At 36.7% G+C, this 19,558-nt stretch overlaps 2 protein-coding genes across 3 annotated transcripts in view; both read right to left on the reverse strand.

Annotated features, from left to right (window-relative positions):
* Window positions 1-224: 224 nt before the first annotated feature.
* LOC134536125 (uncharacterized) lies at window positions 225-9,207 on the reverse strand. Of its 2 annotated transcripts, none has more exons than XM_063375711.1 (3): window positions 8,900-9,207; window positions 7,490-7,729; window positions 225-4,229 (listed from the first exon to the last, which is right to left on the reverse strand). In XM_063375711.1, exons 1-3 carry the CDS (start codon window positions 8,942-8,944, stop codon window positions 4,164-4,166), a joined length of 351 nt encoding a protein of 116 aa, XP_063231781.1. In that variant the 5' UTR covers window positions 8,945-9,207; the 3' UTR covers window positions 225-4,163. The 2 variants fall into 2 exon arrangements, with proteins under 2 accessions (XP_063231781.1, XP_063231780.1); XM_063375710.1 differs by having other exon boundaries at window positions 7,490-7,747.
* The window catches only part of LOC134536341 (nephrin-like), a 699,671-nt gene continuing 689,142 nt past the window's right edge, over window positions 9,030-19,558 (reverse strand). The window contains exons 12-13 of the mRNA XM_063376094.1: window positions 10,948-11,202; window positions 9,030-9,079 (exon numbers count right to left, since the gene is read on the reverse strand). Coding sequence (XP_063232164.1) covers window positions 9,030-9,079; window positions 10,948-11,202 — 305 coding nt within the window. The remainder of the gene's footprint in view (window positions 9,080-10,947; window positions 11,203-19,558) is intronic.

Below are 19,558 nucleotides of genomic sequence, written 5' to 3' on the forward strand. Positions count from 1 at the left end.
TCTAGTAAATGAGAATTCTGAGAATTCTGCAGTGACGTGCCTGTTAAATTACAGGAATAAATGCAAGAACGTCTAAGGCGTGTCCAACTGGTGAGTTCCTTAAATTCAGAAGATTTGTACTCTACAGAAAAGTAGTTTAGATAAGGCCTTTTTTCCATGGTGCTGGCGGGGTATAAAAAGTGTAAATGAGGGTACAAGGCAACTTAAATCCACCAGATCAACGCAGAATGTACTTTTTATTCCTTTCCTACACAAACAAAAGCTTCCTGGATCCCGCTGCAACGCTCGTGTTCACACTGGCCGTCCATAACACCTGTGAAATGTAAAATTTGTGTAAAACCAACCAAGATTGGTTTCATAGCATATTATCAAATTTTTTATTCTATTTTAATTCATTCACAATAAATCACAGCAATTTAGATGCTTAAAAAGAGTGAAATAAACTATATTTTATGTAAAGAAAGATATTTTTTATTTTACATATACAGCAAAAAGGTTTGATATTTACAAATCAAATTTTTGTATTTACGTTTACATAATATTAATGCACATTTTTCAAGGTAAAACAGTTTTTATATAATTTTTTAACACTTTGTCTTTTTCACACCATTTTATTTTTACACAAATGTTTTAGTATGTAAACTTTTTTTACAGTCAATTATTATGGGAGCGAAATTATTGGAATGTGCGAAACAGTATCATTTTGATTCAAATGACATAGTTTTGTTCAAAATTGTTGCACAAATAATTTAAAATTGGAAGACAGCTGCTATTGAGTTAGTAATCTTGCAAATTATTTTTGTAAGTAAATGTTTGAAAATACTATAAATACTTCTTTTCAGCACAAAGAAGGTACCAAAATAGGCTGAGTGGTAATTTAGCAGTATTCAGTGATTTTGACAGAATTTTCTGTGCCAACTTATTTTTTTTTTGTACATCCAGAGCTAAAAACTAAAGTTGCTGTGTTTTTCTTACATGAGTATGAGTATAGTCATAAGAGTGTATACTTGTTGAACTTATTTGTGCATCAGTACATCACAAAGGTACAAAAGGAAGTGGTGCATTGATAAAACCAGGATGTTTTGGGAGAAGCTTTGTTAAAATCCCAATCCAGATACGCTGATTCTGGCTGTCCATGAGTTTTCTGGATTCCTCTAGTCCAGGGGTCAACAGACTTCCAATTTAAATCAGCCAAATGTTAACAGATTATCAAATTTTTTAGTGCAGCATCATGTATTTTCTCTGTATCTGCATGGAATTTTAAGATGATAAAAAATATGAGATCAAATCAAATTAATTTATTCACAAATTCAACATAAAAATCTTTAAATAAAGGTACTTTGAAAAAAAAATGCGTAAATTAAAAAATATATATATTTTAGTCATTAGTAGAGCTCTACCGATAAAACATAAAAACCTAAATTATTTTAATTAATTAATTAATTATTAAAATAAAAAAAAGCACCAGGGCGAGTGTGGAGGCAGGTAAGCAGGTTGAAGACATGCGTTGTGATTGTGCTGTTTCATTTTGTTCTGCTTTTTTTTTTTTTTTTGTGCTGTGAAACGCATCGAGATGCAGAGACGTGAAACCCTATGAAAAAAGCCGCAAGCGGCTCGCAAGCCGCAGTCTGCCGACCCCTGATCTAGGCAACTGATAAGATGGTTCTTCATTTTAGGTCATGTATTGCTGTTTCAAAAATAATTTAGGCCTATCCGCCACTAACGGCCTCATCAAGTAATTAAAAATTAAAATAATGTCTTTGTGGCATTCCAGTTGGAAAAAAAAAGTTCAGTATGATTTGGCCTTTGTTTTCACACGTAGTTTTTAAATCCATCTTTTAACATGTATAAATTTTTTTTTTTTTGCTATTTAATATTGTGTATGGTAAAAATCTAATAATCTTTCAGTTTGCTACAAATTAACATTGCCTCAAAAAAATATTGTAAAATTATGCAATATTCAGCATCATTGTACACCTTGTGTATAATTTCCAGCTTCTCTCAGTGAGTAGCGAGTTTCAAGTATCAGATTTATGTGTGTCTCGATGGAAAATCAAGAACTGAAGTGCACAGTAATTTCTCAGGTGAGTATTGTATTTCTTGTATTTGTGTGAAAACAGCGCAAAGTGCAAAATAAAATACAGTGTAAGCTGTTGGCTCGGTGGTTAGTGTTTCTGGTGAACCATAGGTCCGTGGTTCAGGACTTGCTTTTAATGATGACTAGACACTTCAAAAAAATGTTAAAACATGAAAAATTTCAAAATTCAGTTAGGTAATTGCATTTTGTAATCATGAAATTGTGGGCATATTGCTGTAAACACTGAGTTTAAGAAAAAAAGTATTTATGCATGTATGCATACAGATTTGATAGCTTACTTTCAATAGTTTATGCAATTATTTACAATATTTCTATGCCCTTGCACAACCTGTTGACAATAAACCAACCACATGCTAACAAATGCACCAGCGGACAAGAATGTTTTTAATTTTCATGGCTCTTTTGACTAAATAAGTTATTTAAATATAGTGGAAAAATGCACACTAAAATTCTAAATAATAATCTCTTTCTGGGACAGGTCATGATGGATGTATTTTCAAACATAAAATATTTATTTCTTGTTTGTAGTTTTTTCCAGTGTTGTTGTTAATTGTATTTGTAGGTTTGTATCCAATACTTTACAGGATTATATTTACCTAACGGAAAATGGTACCACATGTATTTTGATGCTGTTAAAAAAAAATGGCATCAAGAATAATTAAAAAAAAAAAAAAAAAAAAAATTGAGTTCATCATTGAGGTGCTTTGAGGTGCGGCTTGACAGTTATCTACAAATCCTCGAGTACATTGGAATAAAGTATCATGTAAACCAAATTTGTGAAACTGATTTGGAAAAAATTAAGCGATGCCTAGACTGAAGCCAAGTTATTTCAAAATATTTTTATTTACTATTCGTTCTGATGTATTCCTGGCACCATCTCTACTGATAATAATAATAATTATTGTACCAGATACACAAGTAGAATTAGAGCCCTTTTGTCACTTTACTAGAGGAACATAAATTTAGTTTGGGTTGTGAAAACATAGTATTGTAATAATTAAATTTATTTAAGGAGCCATGAAACATTTATAAATATAAGAACACACAAACCTCAATTACAAAAATATAATTTATGGCCAAAATATAATAATAATTTTTTTTAGGATGTTATTAAAGTTGAATCTGTGATTAGTAAATTGAAGACGTTTAGCTAAGTTTAAAGATAATTATTTTTTATATTTTACTAAATTGTTTTTTAAACTCTGTAGATTTGTGTATGTACAAGTGAAAATACTTTTATATTGTGCATCCAAGGTTACATCCTGTAAGTATTAAAAGTTAAACTCAAATTTCATGGTAGCATGTCTAAAAGCAACCAAAAAATACTCTAGATACATAAAAAGTTTTTTTACAGCACAAAATAAATTTTTACAAATTTTTTATGAAAACTAAAATGTTGACATACAGAATGTTACTTTGTGAACATGTAAACGATGCTGTTTTGCACATTCCTGAGAAAATGAATTTGAGTAAAATGCTTAGAAAAAATGGATTGTGTGGAGCAAGTCAGATAGGCAAGTCACTCGCGTGTCACATCCGTTTGCAGCACTTTCGTGTCCTTGTGATAACAGGTAGTCGAGCGGTCCACATCGCTGTTGACGTGAACACTCTCAAGTCATCTTTTTTGAATTTATGTATTTATATATAAAAAAAACAAAACACCGACGTATCATCAGTTCTCTCGGCATCTAGGCAACGTGCATGTTCATTCGTATCTCCAATACCTGTGTATAAATTGACTAGCATGTAAATGCTTTTTTGTTTAATGTGTGAATTAAATGAACAAGATCTATAAACTTTATATCGAAAAAACGTCAGTTTTTTTTTACAAAACTGTCTTTTTTTTTTTTTTAGCATTAACACCTTTGAAACTTGCCTGTTTTTTTTACACGTAGTTTTACTTAACATATTTTAATCTTGCATGTTGCACGAAACAGTGAACCACTGTGTATCAGTAAACACGGGGACAACAGTCGTGGGGCGGGAGGGACCGCCGGAAACACGGCCGGGGGCATCCTGCCCCGAGGGGCCAGCGTGCTCACTGGTCGGCGGGCAGCGAGGCCGGTCAGAACCTCGTCGTGGTCATGCGGGGCGCTGGGACTCCGCCCCCGCCCGCTGGACGAACCACCCCCTGCGCCAACCAACACGACACTCCCCCTCAACACCCGCCGGTGGCTCCGCCCTCTCGCACAGTCATCATTTCACATCTAGTCAGCAATTGTTCTTTGTAATTGAATTCGGTGCACAGTGCTCGAATACTGTAGGGTCGCTATTTTACTACAGTCGTGTAGATGTGCACACAGGGTGTCCACAGTTAGTACTTCCGTACTAGATCTAGTACTTTATATAACTTTTTTATTTGTCTAGTACAGATGTAGTACATTTTTCTTTAATATAATAATAGTATAGTAACTCCAATATGTTTTATTATTAAGCTTGATTATTTTTTTAAAAAACTATGGAATGTATGTTGTGTGTGTGTGGTGTGATATATTTAAGTTCTAGCTTTGCAATGTCGTAATAACTTCCTAAATTGTTAGAAACCATAAAAAATTATAATTTAGTACTTGATTTTCAAATCTAGTACTTTTTTCTCACCTAAGTTGGTACAAATTATTTTTTCCTTGTGGATACCCTGTGTGCATAAAAACTGCATATTAGTTCGTTCCCAAGACCATAGAGCAAAGAGGCAAATAATGTGAGTCACTTTTGCCCCGTGTTGTTGGAGTGCGCCCAACTAGGAGAGTCTACTGTAAAACCTGTCATTTACTATTTTTAATATTTATTACTTCCCTCTCCCCCATAAAGTTGAGAGGTTTGTTCTGTTAAAAATGCTTCAAAGAAATAACTTTTTTTACTCAAAATCAGGTAAACTTATAGTTCTGTCTCACGTGCCATTGTTTATTTCATTTTCTTGTAGTTACTTTTATTTGAGGGCTTTTCCCGCAAATTTAACACTTAATTATCTTGGGTTTTATGTTTAGTCTAATATTATCTTAATAGATATTTACTAAAAATTTAACTTAGTGTGTACACAGGTCACAGGGCACAAAGAGGTAAAGAAACTGAAGGTCTGGTAATGAAAGTCACGATAAGGTCACAGAATTAACGGTAATGGTGCTAGAAGTCTTGAAACTTTAATATCCAGCAGTCTTTATTTTTGCTAATTTGCATTTAGTTTTATGACTCCTAGCTTCAGTTTATAGTTTCACATTAAAAGAGCACGTGTATCTCAGTACACGTAATAGAAGTGAAACTTCTTTGGCAATTCAAACCTCGACTCGTGTAATGGGTAAAATGGCAGAGAGAGGGGGGAAATAGAGAAAGAAGACTTTTTATAATAATGATTAATTAACAATATTATTCACTTTTGAAATACACCATAAAGAAACACTGTGCATGTTACTGTTTCTTCAAACGATTCTGCCATTTGGAACATGCCAAATATCTGAATTAAATATGAAATAGCGCTATCTGTACGCAAATGCAGGGACTGTCTCAAAAGCGCTCTCTACGCTGCTGGTTGAACAAGGAGGAACTTGAGCGTGTTGGTAGCAAATATAAAATTCAAGGCATTCACAGCTGACTATAAAGAACACCTATATCTATTTTCTGAAACAAGTGAATAGACACACACTGTCTTATTTTTTCGTTCATCTCTCTCTCCCTCTCTCGGTTTTTTTTTTTTGGACGGGTGTCGAATCATTGCACAAAGAAGAAAATTTAAATGAGCCTAGAAATGTATATAGCATAGTGCTCTCTTTATATCTCTTTGGCCAAGTACATATTCTCTGTCCTTTTGATGGCATAAAAGTTTCACAACAATCTTTCATGAAAACGTTGCATTAAAATTTGGCCTTGTAATTTTACTCTCATCATGCCCAAAGAAGTTTCAGTTCAGAAAATTGTTGGAATTATCTTTGATAAAGTTTTAGTTTTCTAACGTAAAGCTCGGCACGTTCCTGCAGATATTAGATATGTTTTGTTACATTTTTGATTTTGGTTATTACATACCTATTTATAAAAATGATAATGATATATAAAAAAGTTGTAAGGAAATTTTATTAAGAGGTCCTTAAAAAGTTCTAAAATTGTTTCACTAGATATTTGTAGACACCCTGTAAAAGTAAAAAGGTATGCAAGTGTTCAAAATTACAATAATTTGCGCTCAAAAATAATGTTACTCAATATCTGGTGAGAAAATTCGAGACCCTACAACAAATAATAGTCATGTAGATTTTTGGACATAATCGTTCTGTTTTAAATAATACATGCAACAACTTGTAATAAATTACATTGGTATGAGAAAAAGCACAGTGTATTTATTATGAATACATTAGAGTTTCACTAAAAAACATTAGATACGAGCGAACCTGATATGGGCCACAGAAAATCCGGATTAAATAAAATTCACCATAAAATTCACATAATAATAAAAATAATAATAAAATAATAATTTAGATGGGTAAAACTATAAAAAAAATCAACGATTTATAACTACAACTTTTCCTACAGCTTTACGATAGTTTTAATACTAACGTATATTTACACCTAATTTTTAACCTTTTAGCTGATGTAGAATTAACAAACCTAAACAAAAGTATGGCTTTTTTAAAATCCTCTCTGGATTTACCAATGTCCGGACAAGGGGAGTCCTGATTAGCGGACTCCTCTGTAATTTTTTGAAGGTTAGAAACATGATAAGAAGACTAAATCAAAAACATCAATGCTAAGACCATGCAGAAAAGATAGAATATTAAGTAAGACTTCTTTGTGGATGGGATAAAGTTATAAGATACATAGTTAAAACAAGAGGAGACAGGTGGTGTTAGTCTGGAGAAATCAATATTCAGGTCTTCATTATTATAAAACATAAGTTATTCAAAAAGGTTTTTAGCCGATCTAGTCATTTTTTAGAGCAGGGGTGCTCGACCTCTGTGACCTGAATTCACAGTTTGAACCAAAATGCAGATCGTCGTAAGATTTTATGTGTATTTGAAGGTCCAGTAGTAGTAAAAACATTACCCGAAACATTAATACATACAGTCGTCAAAGAAAAAAAAAAGTAAAATAGGATATTAGAAAATCTACATAAATAAAAAACCTTCAGTATGTAATATTGGCAAGTCAGTACTAAAAAAATAAAATATTACTTGAAAACAAAGAAAATAAATTTAAAACGACTTTTAAAAATGGCCAGCTATTTTTATGAAGTTGTAGAATTTTCGGGCCTGGGGTCGAGCACCCTTGCTGCAGGATATTTGTGCGCACACTTGGAAGTACCTTGCAGCACCTTGCAGCTCTAGGCAACACAGCGGGCAGGCGGGCGGGCGGGCGGGCGAGTCTACTCTACAGGGGGGCGGCGAGCAAGGACAGACCGGGGTGCTATACCGTGCTCTCCCGGCGCTGCGGGGCGGGGACGAGCGGGACGCCGGCCAGGTGGTGGGGGTGCAGGAGGGGCAGGGCGGCGGGCGAGGGCTCCTCCCCCCCGCCCCCCCTCCTGGCAGCGTCGATCTGCGCGTACACGACGGGCTCCTGCCGGCGGAGCGGCGTGGCGGAGACGCTGCCTCGCCGCGGAGACGCGCAGCTCGCCCGGGCGTGGGACAGCTCCACGTACGTCACCTCCCCGGCCTGCCACACGCCACGCGCCTGCCGCTCTTAGGTCACCGCCTCGCTTCACTGTCACCACAGTGAGTTTAGTACAGTCCCGAACCCTTGTGTACGTTACTTGTTGAGGGTTCATCAGGGCCGGCGCATCCATATAGGCGAGCTAGGCAACCGCCTAGGGCGCCAAGTAGCTGGGGGCGGCGCAGCACGACACATAACAGCTGATATGATATGTTTAACGATTAATTAAACTAGATGAAAATGGATTTTTGCAACAGCTTGGAATGTTTATATTGGTATAAGTGAATATTAAAAGTCCACGGTGACCTGTTTACGATTTGTAATAAGTCAAGAAGTAAAAAAAAAAAAAAACACAAGTCTGCTTACATTTGATTGTTGACAAAATATTAGGCTTACCTACGTGATGTATTTTGAGGCAAGGAAAAATTTTTTTGGGGCGTCCGGCCTTGGGGTGAGAAAGGGGGGGGGGGGGGGGGGGCATTAAGGTATTTCGCCTAGGGCGCCAATTTACCTTGCACCGGCCCTGGGGTTCATGTTACAATTGATGGCGTGTTACACTCACCCAGTTTATTAGAATTAATTGCGTACTCAATAACTGAATTTTAGAAAATTTAAAATGTGTTGTAGCAAACAATATTTATGACTGATTACATTTGCAGGTACACGTGTCAACACGGTTTTGGTAAGAATACATATAGTATGCAATTTAGTAAGAAAGTAATTCACTTGTTGCATTGCGTCACTGTATAAATTAAGGCTTCTGTTTATTTCTGAAAGCCTTTTAGGATTTTACAAATAAAAAACAAAAAAAACAACCCATTGTTTAAAACTCAAGTTTGATCGTAATAGTCTTTGAACATAACTTATTAGGTAGCACCGAGGGGTGTGTAATATACTTAAAAGAAATAATACATTGTAAAACCATTCACCTTTAACAAATATATATTTTATTTAAATTCAGGTACATCTTATAGATGCACAAATATATTTTCTTTTAGTGAAAAAAGCATCAATAGGGTAATGCATCTCAGAATCGATGGCATCTTATGTTCGAGTTATCACAGTATGTGCTAAGGGTTGTCTTGTATTTCAGGCAGTCGTTGTTAGAAATGACTTTCGAAAGTCAATTCTAAAATGTACTGGTTAACTAGAATCCACTGTGCGAATACTCACTGTTTTCGGTGTGTTGTTGCCGACGTTGTTACTGTTGATGTACATCGCACCGTCGGGAGACTGCAGTCGCGGAGTCACGGTGGTGTACAGCCTCTGTGGGACGTTGTTCAGCTTCTCGAACGCTTTCTCGTCAGGGTCTTGGTAGTCGTCTGCGATCAGAGATCAGATACAGTTCTGAGGCTGCATGAGCACGGTCGAGGAAACCACTTTGCACTCCTCGAAAATTATACCGAAGGTAATCCAGCCAAACCAGATGATGCTACCTCGCAAATAGTTATAGTTGTGACAAAAAAATAAACTATGCATAGTACCTAGAGACAAGATTTTATGGTTTTAATTTTTTGAATTCATTTATTTCATAGTGTTAACACATTATTAAACAAATATAACATTTAATTTTTTATTAAACTTATTTAAACAGCATCATTTTGAAGAGTACATAATGCACTTTTACAATATAATAATTTGTAATAAGCATTTATAACTAGTACTTGGAGAATATTTGTGTGTTTGGAAAATGACCCATGTTAATGTAAAAAGAACAGTTTGCAAGATAAAAAATAAACTTACAGTTAAAAAAAAAAATAACTAAAAAAAACATGCTTTTATCGTTGACTGCACTAAAAAATAAAAAATAAAATTTAAATTCAAGTTTTTTGTCCAACAGCCATGGTGTATTGGCATGCTTATCAATGTTATTTGGTCTGGAAACTTCATCTTTCTCTTTGGCGAAACCCATCCGCTTACGGCTGCTAGTCAACTAATGGTGCTAATAACAGTTTAGTTTAGAACTTTGTCAATAGATGGCGTAGCCTTGAGTTTGTAACGCGCTATCGTTTGGTGCGTCCCATCACGTCTTGCCTAGGGGTTACCTGCCTTCCCACAAAATGAAGCTGAAGATTGGCTACCCAGTTTTGCTGATGCATAGCCTTGATGCAACAAGATTATGCAATCAAGGGGACTTAAAAATCAAAATTTCCCTGTTTTCAAATTTATGTCCTACAGACTTGGAATTCAGTAGTGATGTGGGGGAGTGTTAAGAAGCATGCCGCCCCCCCCCCCCCCCCCCACGTATTAGAGCGTTGGGTCCGGGTGTCCTCCCCCGGGAAAATTTGGATTTTAAGGTGTAAAATAATGCTATTTTAGCAGTTTTCGGTACTTAAATTTAAATATTGTAATGGTAAAAATTTTATTAATTTTAATATGAAAATTGTTTGAGTGATGAATAAGAAAAATAATTAAAGATTTGGTGCTAAGGGGGGGGTTTGAACCCCTAAAACCCCCCCCTGGCTACGCCCCTGGGCGTGCTACCTGCACAGAATCTCATTCAGTGATTGGAATTTTTGCATTTGTTACACTTTGAGGACAGAAAACTGAAATAAAAAATTGATATGCTTTTTTTTAATCTCCCATCATTTTCCAGCTAAATAAAATATTACAAAGCTCAGAGCCCTATAAATAATAGCAGGATTGCTACTCCACGTGCCAAGGAAAAGATCCCTAGTTACTTCATAGAGATTCTATACATATTTTGATTATTAATTTTGTAAGTACATAGAAGCATAGCATTTAAACATAAAGTTTATGAATAACAAGCTTGCGACCTGTTTATAAGTAAATTAATAGAGTGAGGAAAACATTTACGGTTGTCAAGTTTGTCGATTGTGAAGGACATAAAGTGGGTAAGATTCAATTCGCGCTGAGTGTTCGCTATGTGCTGGTACTGCATGTGCTAGCCAGAGGCGCAACAACTAAATTTCCAAAAGGGGGGGGGGGGGGGGGGGGGCAAAAATAACATTTTTACAAAGAATCATCAATCCCCCTCTATTGAAGCGGGGGGGTCCGGGGGGTCCTTCCCCCGGGGAAAATTTGTATTTCAAGGTGGAAAATGGTGCTATTCAAGGCAGTTTTATTATATTGAAAAATTGATTACGCAGCACTTTCTTTGCGCCCGTTTGCCCCCCACTTGAAGGTTTCAGAGGGGGGTGGGGGGGCACAATAACCCCCCCCCCCCCCCCCCCGGTGCTGGCGCGGGAGGCGTTGCGCACCGCTGTTCTGCGGGATGATGTCCGGGTTCTTCTCCTCCAGGCTGTCCAGGCTGTCGTCGGTGTCCTTGCTGAGCGGCACGGAGCAGGACTTGTCGGGGCCCGGGCCGCCCTCGTCGCGCCGCTTCTCGTCGCCGTCGCCGCGGCCGCGGCAGCGCATCACGCCCACAATCACCGCCGCCACCAGCACCAGCGCCAGCACCACGCCGATCAGCACGCCCAGGATCGGCGTGATGTGCAGCATCGCTGGCCCGGAGGCTGCGGGCAGAGAGCCATCCCTAGGCCGTGCGTTCGCCCCCTCGGCTACCGGCTCTGCCGGGCGTAAAATGTCAGAAATGCGATAAAAACAGCTTTCAAGGGGCTGTCGCTTTTTGAAATTTTAAACTCCCCATTTAACTGCTAGGTATTACATACAAACAACCCCCCCCCCCCCTTCTCCTCCTCAAAATTAAGCTGAGTCGGTTACCGTGCCGCATCTGCTGTTGGCTTGCAGTTTGAGCAGATGACTCTGGGCGAGTCGACCAAAGGAATATCTAATCGAGAACAAAACCCAGTTTACAACAACATCTCTTTTGAGTGAGCAACCGATGAACAGGAGTGTGAAAACAAGTTACCTGGTCGGTAGAGGAGGGACGCGTAAGCAATAAAAAAATCCAGGGAAATTGGTGGGGACACGTTCGTCGAGATGATCCTGCCGTGTGGTTCGTTATTGCCTCCCGCCGCAGCGTGGAGGGTGAGCGGGACCAACACTGCGGCCCAGTCCTGAACCGGAAGATGGAAATTTTACCACTCGTGAGAAAAATCCCAGACCTGGTCAGGAGCTCTAACCACAAGGCAACAGCTTGGACCCTCTGTGCAGGGCTGTCGTGAGGGTTGGCTAGGGCAGGAGGGGGGGAAATTGAGTTTCGTATATTTTTTATCCGTGAGTTCTTCAAAAATTACAAGTATATTGCTAAGAGAATTCATGGGAAACCTACCAGTCATGCGTTATGCACAGATCACGCTTATAGTTATAGCCACAGTAAAATATTTAGTCTTTGGAATTTTTGTTTGATATTTTAAAGTTAAGAAAGCTGGGCCCTTTGTTTCTCTTGACCGCCCTGCCTCTATGTGTGGCATGTGTGTGCGTGTGCGTGATTTTGTGCATGATATAATGTGTGTGTATATAGGCATTAAACATCATTGGTAGTATGTGTATGTGTGTGTGTATATATATATATATATATATATATATATATATATATATATATATATATATATATATATACAGTGTTGTTAAGTAACGAATTACAAGTAATCGAATTACTTGTAACGATTACTTTTCAAGTAATTTATACTTGTAACGAATTACATTTAAAAAATGTAATTCGTACTTGTAATCGGAATACATAACATTAATTGTAATCGATACTTTATATTTACTTGCCGTTACTTTTATTCTTGGAACGTATAATGAATACAATTAAGAGCAAGAAGATGGTACACTTTTGTATTAGTAAAGTTTATAATTTTACGCTTGTAGTGCTACGATCGTATGCACAACATCTATGATCAAAATTGAAGAGCCATAGTGACTTGCAGTGTCTCCAAAATTACCCTATCCTAAAATCTGCATTTTTAAGGTCAATTCCACTACTTGTATAAAGTCTTTTGATGTTACGCAAGCAAGTTTGTCCTCAACTATTATTAATTTAATTAAAGATAATAAATTTAATAATTACATGAAATCAATTTTTTAACAAAACATATATGTATGTATATTAATGTAACAAAGTGTAAAAAAATTGAATCGTAGGTGAGTTTTAAAATGGTAGCGGAAAGTAATTGTAATTGTAATTGTAATTTTACTGATTACTTCTATGTAAAGTAATTTTTACTTGTAATTAGTTACATTATCACCACAGTAATTGTAATTGAGCCCAATTACTTCTTCCGAGTACTTTTAACAACACTGTATATATATGTGTGTGTGTGTGTGTGTGTGTGTGTATACATGTATGTATGTATATATGTATACACACACATATATATAAAAAATAATGTATCAACTATCAATTTTAAAAATATATATGTTAAATGCAGGAAAATCAACTAATAAAACAAAAATTACCTCACCATCAAAGTTTTAAAATGGAGGAGGGGTGGCCTTATAGGTTACCCTCCTCCACCCCCCTCCCTTTCAATCACGACACACCGGTCACAAGAACGTATCCCTTTATTTTCGAATGAGGGGGTGAGGTTTAAGAGGGGAGGGTCTGTATATATTCTAGAGGTGTGCTGAATATTTTTCTGTGACAAGTAAAAAAATAGTAAAATAATAAAAGGGCTTGATATACAGCATTTATATTGACAAAAACATGACAATGTATCCACAGCCTAGAAGTAAGAACTTATTATAAACATTCACAGCTTGAATAACTAACAAAACAGCAAACACATTAAAAATCACTTTTTTTTTTTAAAAAAAAATTAAGAACCACATTCAACCAAACTATATCTACTCTACTTACTTATTAGTAGTATATTATGTTTAGACATAATCACGGGTGAGAATCTGTAGGATACGCAGGGGGACCACAGAATCTGCGGTCAAAGCATTTTGCACATTGGGCTAAACGACTCAGGCTGTCTAGGCTTATGTGCATGCAACAAGGGGAAAACTCTACATCATCAGAAGTTTTCCTTAAAACATTATTATGTTATTCATCTACATGTCATGGTTATGATTGCCTCCACATAGAGGGAATCCTATGGGATTTACATCAATTAATATAATAACTAACTGCCTGGGAAACACATTAATTTTAATTGGGCAGACTAATAACAAAACTTTCAATGCTTGTCCACACAATTAACTTACCTGACACAACCTCATTAATTTTATAATAGTAAGTATTTCTGCTATTAAAATAATTGTGTGTGTTTGTGGTGGTTACCACAGCATTTGGATAAAAAAAAAATTTCATTGTACTTTTTATGATGCCAAAAGGGTTGAATTTTCAGGCCTTATTTAGTTATAGTATTTTATCGAATAACAGAAGACAGTTCTTGTCAAATGTCCACTTAACATCCCTCTTTTACTCTATTTGATATTCACCATATATACTTACTATTATCAAAGCTATTGATATATGTGTATATATTTTTTTACTAGAGTACTTTTAAATACATTATAAATGTTTTAGGACTTCAAAGGAATCAAATAATAAAACCATTATTTAAGATATGTATTGTGATAAGGTTTTATATAATTTCCATGACTTGAATTCACATAACCATAAAAATAATTGCATGCAGCAGTCATCTTGAACCAAGAGCATATCCAGGGGAAAAAAATAAAACATAAAAAATAATATAAACTTCAAATTTATGAAAATTATATCAAAGAAATAGGGACACTGCATCATCTGTGAAAGGTCATAACTACAACCTTTAGAATTTTTCATAAGATTAAAACTCTTCCATTTTGAGCTGGATATGCCCTTGTCTTGAACTGTGTACACATTTACAGCTAAATATGTAAAAACTGCAGCCAATCAAATATTCTACATGCAATAAAAGCTATACAAAAATCAATGGAAAATAATAATTAAAAAATATATAACTGGCATGCATCTGACAGTGATATATATATGCTAGCACCATTTCAACCATGCTCAATTATATATATACATGCATAGACTAGCTAACAGTGTTTTTTTGAGATTTCATTTCACAAAACACAAGTGCTATTCTTTAGCTACCGGTATTGGCTGTAGGTTTAAGTTGACTGAAATAAATATTCAATCTACCTTAGCATGTATGTAATACTGCCATTATAAAAAACTACTATACATAGTTTTATAGCAAATAATAACAAAAAATATTAAAAGCATAATAAAAATAACATTTGTGAATAACCTAAATATTTTGATGATTATATTCAGTATGGTATAGAGTTTGGCTACTTTTTTTTTGTCCATCGTAAGGGGTGTCGTTTAGAGCTTCTTAGATGTTAAATTTGGATACAGACTATGCCATGCTGTCATTGGCATATAAGAAAATACTTATACGTACTGTTTTATTTTGTTTACCAGTATGTTTATAATGTAATCATTTTTTATATGGGTTTACTATATGGAAAATATTTAAGTATTGTTACAAAAACCTAGAACAAAAAATATTTTGTGTTTTGGAGTTAAGTACTTATTATTAATAATCACAATAATATTTTGTAGCGCTGTAGACAAAAAAGTATTTCCTTGCCATATTTCCAATTTATTTTATCATTTTTTTTGTGGTTTGTTATTCTCTGTGATACATCAGATAGTATAGGCTACTATGTAAATCAAAACTTAAGGTTCAGGTGTGTGTAGGTTATGCCACATTAACATAACATTAAAATGATATTAAGTTTTCTAAGTAGTCAACATAAAAATTATTTCTGCATACAGTTTCATCATTGGTAAATAATTAAAATAATTATAATTCATGAATGATACTTGAAACATAATTGACATTATCAATACCAGTCAGAGTATAAAAAATGTATAACTTACATCTCAATGATACACAGTAGTTAAAGGCATTTAAATATTTCACAACATGAGCTGTGGATATTTAAAATTGGCTGAAAACTAACAATAGGTGTAAATACTTTCACATTATTACATTTGCGTGTAAACAAAACTATTCTTACTTTCTCCTAGTGAATAATTTAAGGGAAACAATTACTTAAATGCAAGAAAGTATAATATTTCAGTGCCTGAAATAATGAAAAATTACTGCTACAAACTTCTAGGACAAGGGTTTGTTGGATGCATTTTTAATAAACAATGCATAGTCGCTAAGACATAAATTTTGATCGTGTGGGGAGTCCGATCAAAACGCAAGTAGCTAAAATGTTAAAGTTTTACGAGCTGTATTCCTACAGTGTTCCTAAATAATAAATTTACTCAAATTGTTGATTTGACACCAGAATTAAACTCCTAAAAGTTTGCAACATTAAATTTTCTAACAGTCAACACATAAGCAACTTATAGCCAATAGCGACACATTTCCATGTACGATAATGTGCGGCAAAACTAAATAGTATGTCAGTGGAAGGAAAGTGAATTGAAAGTAATAATGAAATAGTAATTGTGTAAATTAAATTTATTTTGAAATTTTTTTTACAAATGCAGTAATACAAATCTATGTTTAAAATAAAGTACAATATTTTTAAAATATATGTATAATTATTTTATAATCTTCAGGAAAACACTGTCAGTCACATATCCACTAATGTTCACAGTCATCAGCAAATGAAAAAAGCATTGTTTAACAGAATAACAAAAAAATCCCATCACAGCACAGTTTTTAAGACTACCCCACCACCATTTCACCACCACCAAGTTAGCTCAAGTCTACTGAGTTTATAAACTGGTGAGAAACTATTGATTCCCGCCACATCTCCCCAACACTGTTCACATGCGTTCTGCCACTGCGGGTGTGTAGCCTGGTCTGCCATAGTCTACGATAGTGAACGTCCGATGTGAGTGATGTCACATTTTTGCACGTGAAGCAGCCACGTCTACGATTGCAAGACCCGAAACCGCAAGTTCCAATTTTTTTTTCAACAGAGCAATAAATTAAATCTATGATCCCAAGTATTTCTCAACTGTTTTTATGGAATGTTTCAAAGTTTGTTTGGCAATTAATCATGTTAAATTTACACAAAATAAAACTCTGTATGTTGAAAACAAGTGCAGAATTAAATAGAAAATATTCAACTGTGTTCCACATATTTTATTTGAATCATGGATTATATAAATATTTTGATTGTAAAAATTTAAGGTACTCTGTATCAATTTGTTTTCAGTATTTTTGTTGAATATGTATAACAATATTTGTTTTGGTGTTTGCATGTGAAAATATGCTCGGATGACTATTTCTCCCGTTGCCTTCGGACAGTGATGGCCAACTTCACTATTTCTAAGGGACCCAATATCATTATTCAGTCTAATCTGAGGGTCACACAATTAATTATTATTGTAATTTTACAGCATATAGTTTTGACTAATCTTTTCCATAGAGTGACTAAAAAATAAAATTCTGGCGTGTAATAGATTAACAAAATTTTTTTAAAAATAACATTGACGAAAAAACTAATAAATAAAAAACAATATATAGATTATGTGGATAAAAATAATTCTTTTGAATACATCCGTTTTGAATACACTAACTTCTAAACACTGGGGCCGACAAGAGGGAGGGGTAGGGGAGGAAAAAAAATCCCCAGGATCTGGGTACCAGAGTGGCCCCGTTAAGTTTTAATATTTTTTTTTTTTGTGCGTTTGAGAGATTACCGTGATAGGAATAAAATTACAAGTAGATCACTAGTGAAATTAACTTGAAACCTAACAAATTATGCGATCCGTTCCATTTTTTTTTGAAAATTTTTTTTTTGTAGGATTAGAAAAGCCCCGATGTCTTGATGGCTCTGCATGCATGCGAACAAGGATCTCCAACACGTGACAGTAGCTATACCTACAAGGCACATAAGGTGGGCCTTGCGAGACTATGCCGCGGGGCCAGGACCGCAACTAGGGGGGGGGGGGGGCGACAAGCGGGGCATAAGCCCCGGGCGCAAAGCTGCGGGGGGCGCCGAAATCACTTGCATTGTAATTCCTACTACAACTGGTAACTGGTAAAAAGTTTTTTTATCTTGCATGCCAGGAATGTCTAATCTGATTTACAATATAACGTCTCAACATATATTTAATGAACAAGTCTAGTGATTATACGGACTACTTTAAGGACACAGTGGATTCATGCATGGAAGGTACAGTAACACAGGAACTGTTACATGTAGGTATGGAAAATGCTTAAATAGCACAATTTTTTCCGTTGGAGGGCCTTGGACCCCCCCGCTTTATTGGTGTGGTATGTGCAAAAAAGAGGGCTGGGGGAGGAGGGGGGGGGCGCATGATTCCATTCATGCCCCGGGTGCCAGAGACTAGTTGCGGCCCTGCGCGGGCCGCCAGGTGGCCACCACTGTCCTAGGGCGAGTGAGCGCGGAACAGCAAGTCCGGAGAGCGGACCTCGCCACAACGTACCGCCGCGCTGGCGCTCTGGCGGCTCGGGCACCCGCGCGTGGATGGAGACGGCGTCGCTGGTGGCGCTGGCCGTGACGGTTCGCACGGCGAGCACCAGGCCGCGCCGGTCCGGGGGCAGGTCGCCCAGCTCGAGCGCGCCGGCCGAGCGGGAACTGGCGCTGGCCACCAGGCGGCGCGTGTCGGCGTCGAAGGCCTGGAGCATGAAGGTGGCGGGCGCGTCTCCCGGGGGCGGGTCGCAGCGCACCGTCACCGAGGTGAGCGTCTGGCGCGCCAGGGCGCACCTCTCCGGGGGCTGCGGCCGGGCCGGCCCACCTGGGGCGGCGGGCACACGTCACACGTCGGCACGCTGCTTCCTGCCGCGCACTCGCGGGACAGACTCACCGCTTCTCGGCAGGTCTTCTGTTCACGCACACTCACAATGATGGGCGGGAAATTCTTTATTTAACAACTGTTTCACGTAATCTCGTAACCAGGGGCGTGCCTAGGGGGGGGGGGGGGGGAGAGAAACGAGCGGGACCGGACCCCCCCCCCCCCTTTTCAGGGCTAAAAATATTTTAATATATAATTCATAAAATGAAAAAAAATAAATATTTACTTTTATGAAGTTACGGCCAGTATTTTTTAGATACCCTAAATCAGCAATATTGAACACGTATTTTTCAAAATTTTCCCGGGGGAGGACCCCTGGACCCCCCGCTTAGCTGGGGGGTATTCCATACCTCCCAGACCCCCCGGAAAGGCCCTAGCCTTCTGCCTGACCACCCCTCTCCCCCCCCCCCCCCCCCACCCCAGAGCGTAGATTAATCATTTTCATGACATATCTTAATGGCAATTTTACTGTTTCGCTTTTATGTACACATGAAAGGTAAAACTGCTTACTTAATAGTGTACCAACAAAATAATAAAATTTTGATTTTCTTTTGTAGATGTTAAAAAATATTTCTACTAAAGATAAAATATATCTTTAAATTATAAAAGTACTACATGAAAAAAAGGAAAGATGATCAAGGAAGATGACACTTACAACTGTGAAATTGTGGTTGAGAGAGCTCGGTTATAAGAAAAATTACTCCCAGATTTGTTTTTTTTAGCTGGAAGTAGTTTCAGAGATTTCAATTTAAATTTAAATTGTAAAAGTGCAGAGTTATTACTTTAAGGGAAAAGTTTTAAATATGTCTTGTTTTATTTTCTTGTCACAAATCATCTGCCTGACATTATCTGTGTTGTTCAGAAATGTGTGTGTGTGTTTGCATTACGTTTTTTTTTTTTACTTGCAGAGTGGATATGTTGTAGGAGGCACAACCAGTTTACTTCTTTAGTCAATGGTTCTACTAGCACAACTGTGTACCTACTACAGTGCTTAAACTTCCCAACTGCAGACGTGTTTTGTAAATACTTTCATTGACAAAACTCAGCAATTAACCAATACTGAGGCAATAGCAAAAACAAATTGTTATTTTTCAACACAATACGTATTTTGCACAAAATATGCTTCCAGACCCAGAGAAAAACTTTTGAGTTTTAGGCATCTTTCATTT

Source organism: Bacillus rossius, chromosome 10 (assembly GCF_032445375.1).
Source record: "Bacillus rossius redtenbacheri isolate Brsri chromosome 10, Brsri_v3, whole genome shotgun sequence".
In the NCBI taxonomy this organism is placed as follows: Eukaryota; Metazoa; Arthropoda; class Insecta; order Phasmatodea; family Bacillidae; genus Bacillus; species Bacillus rossius.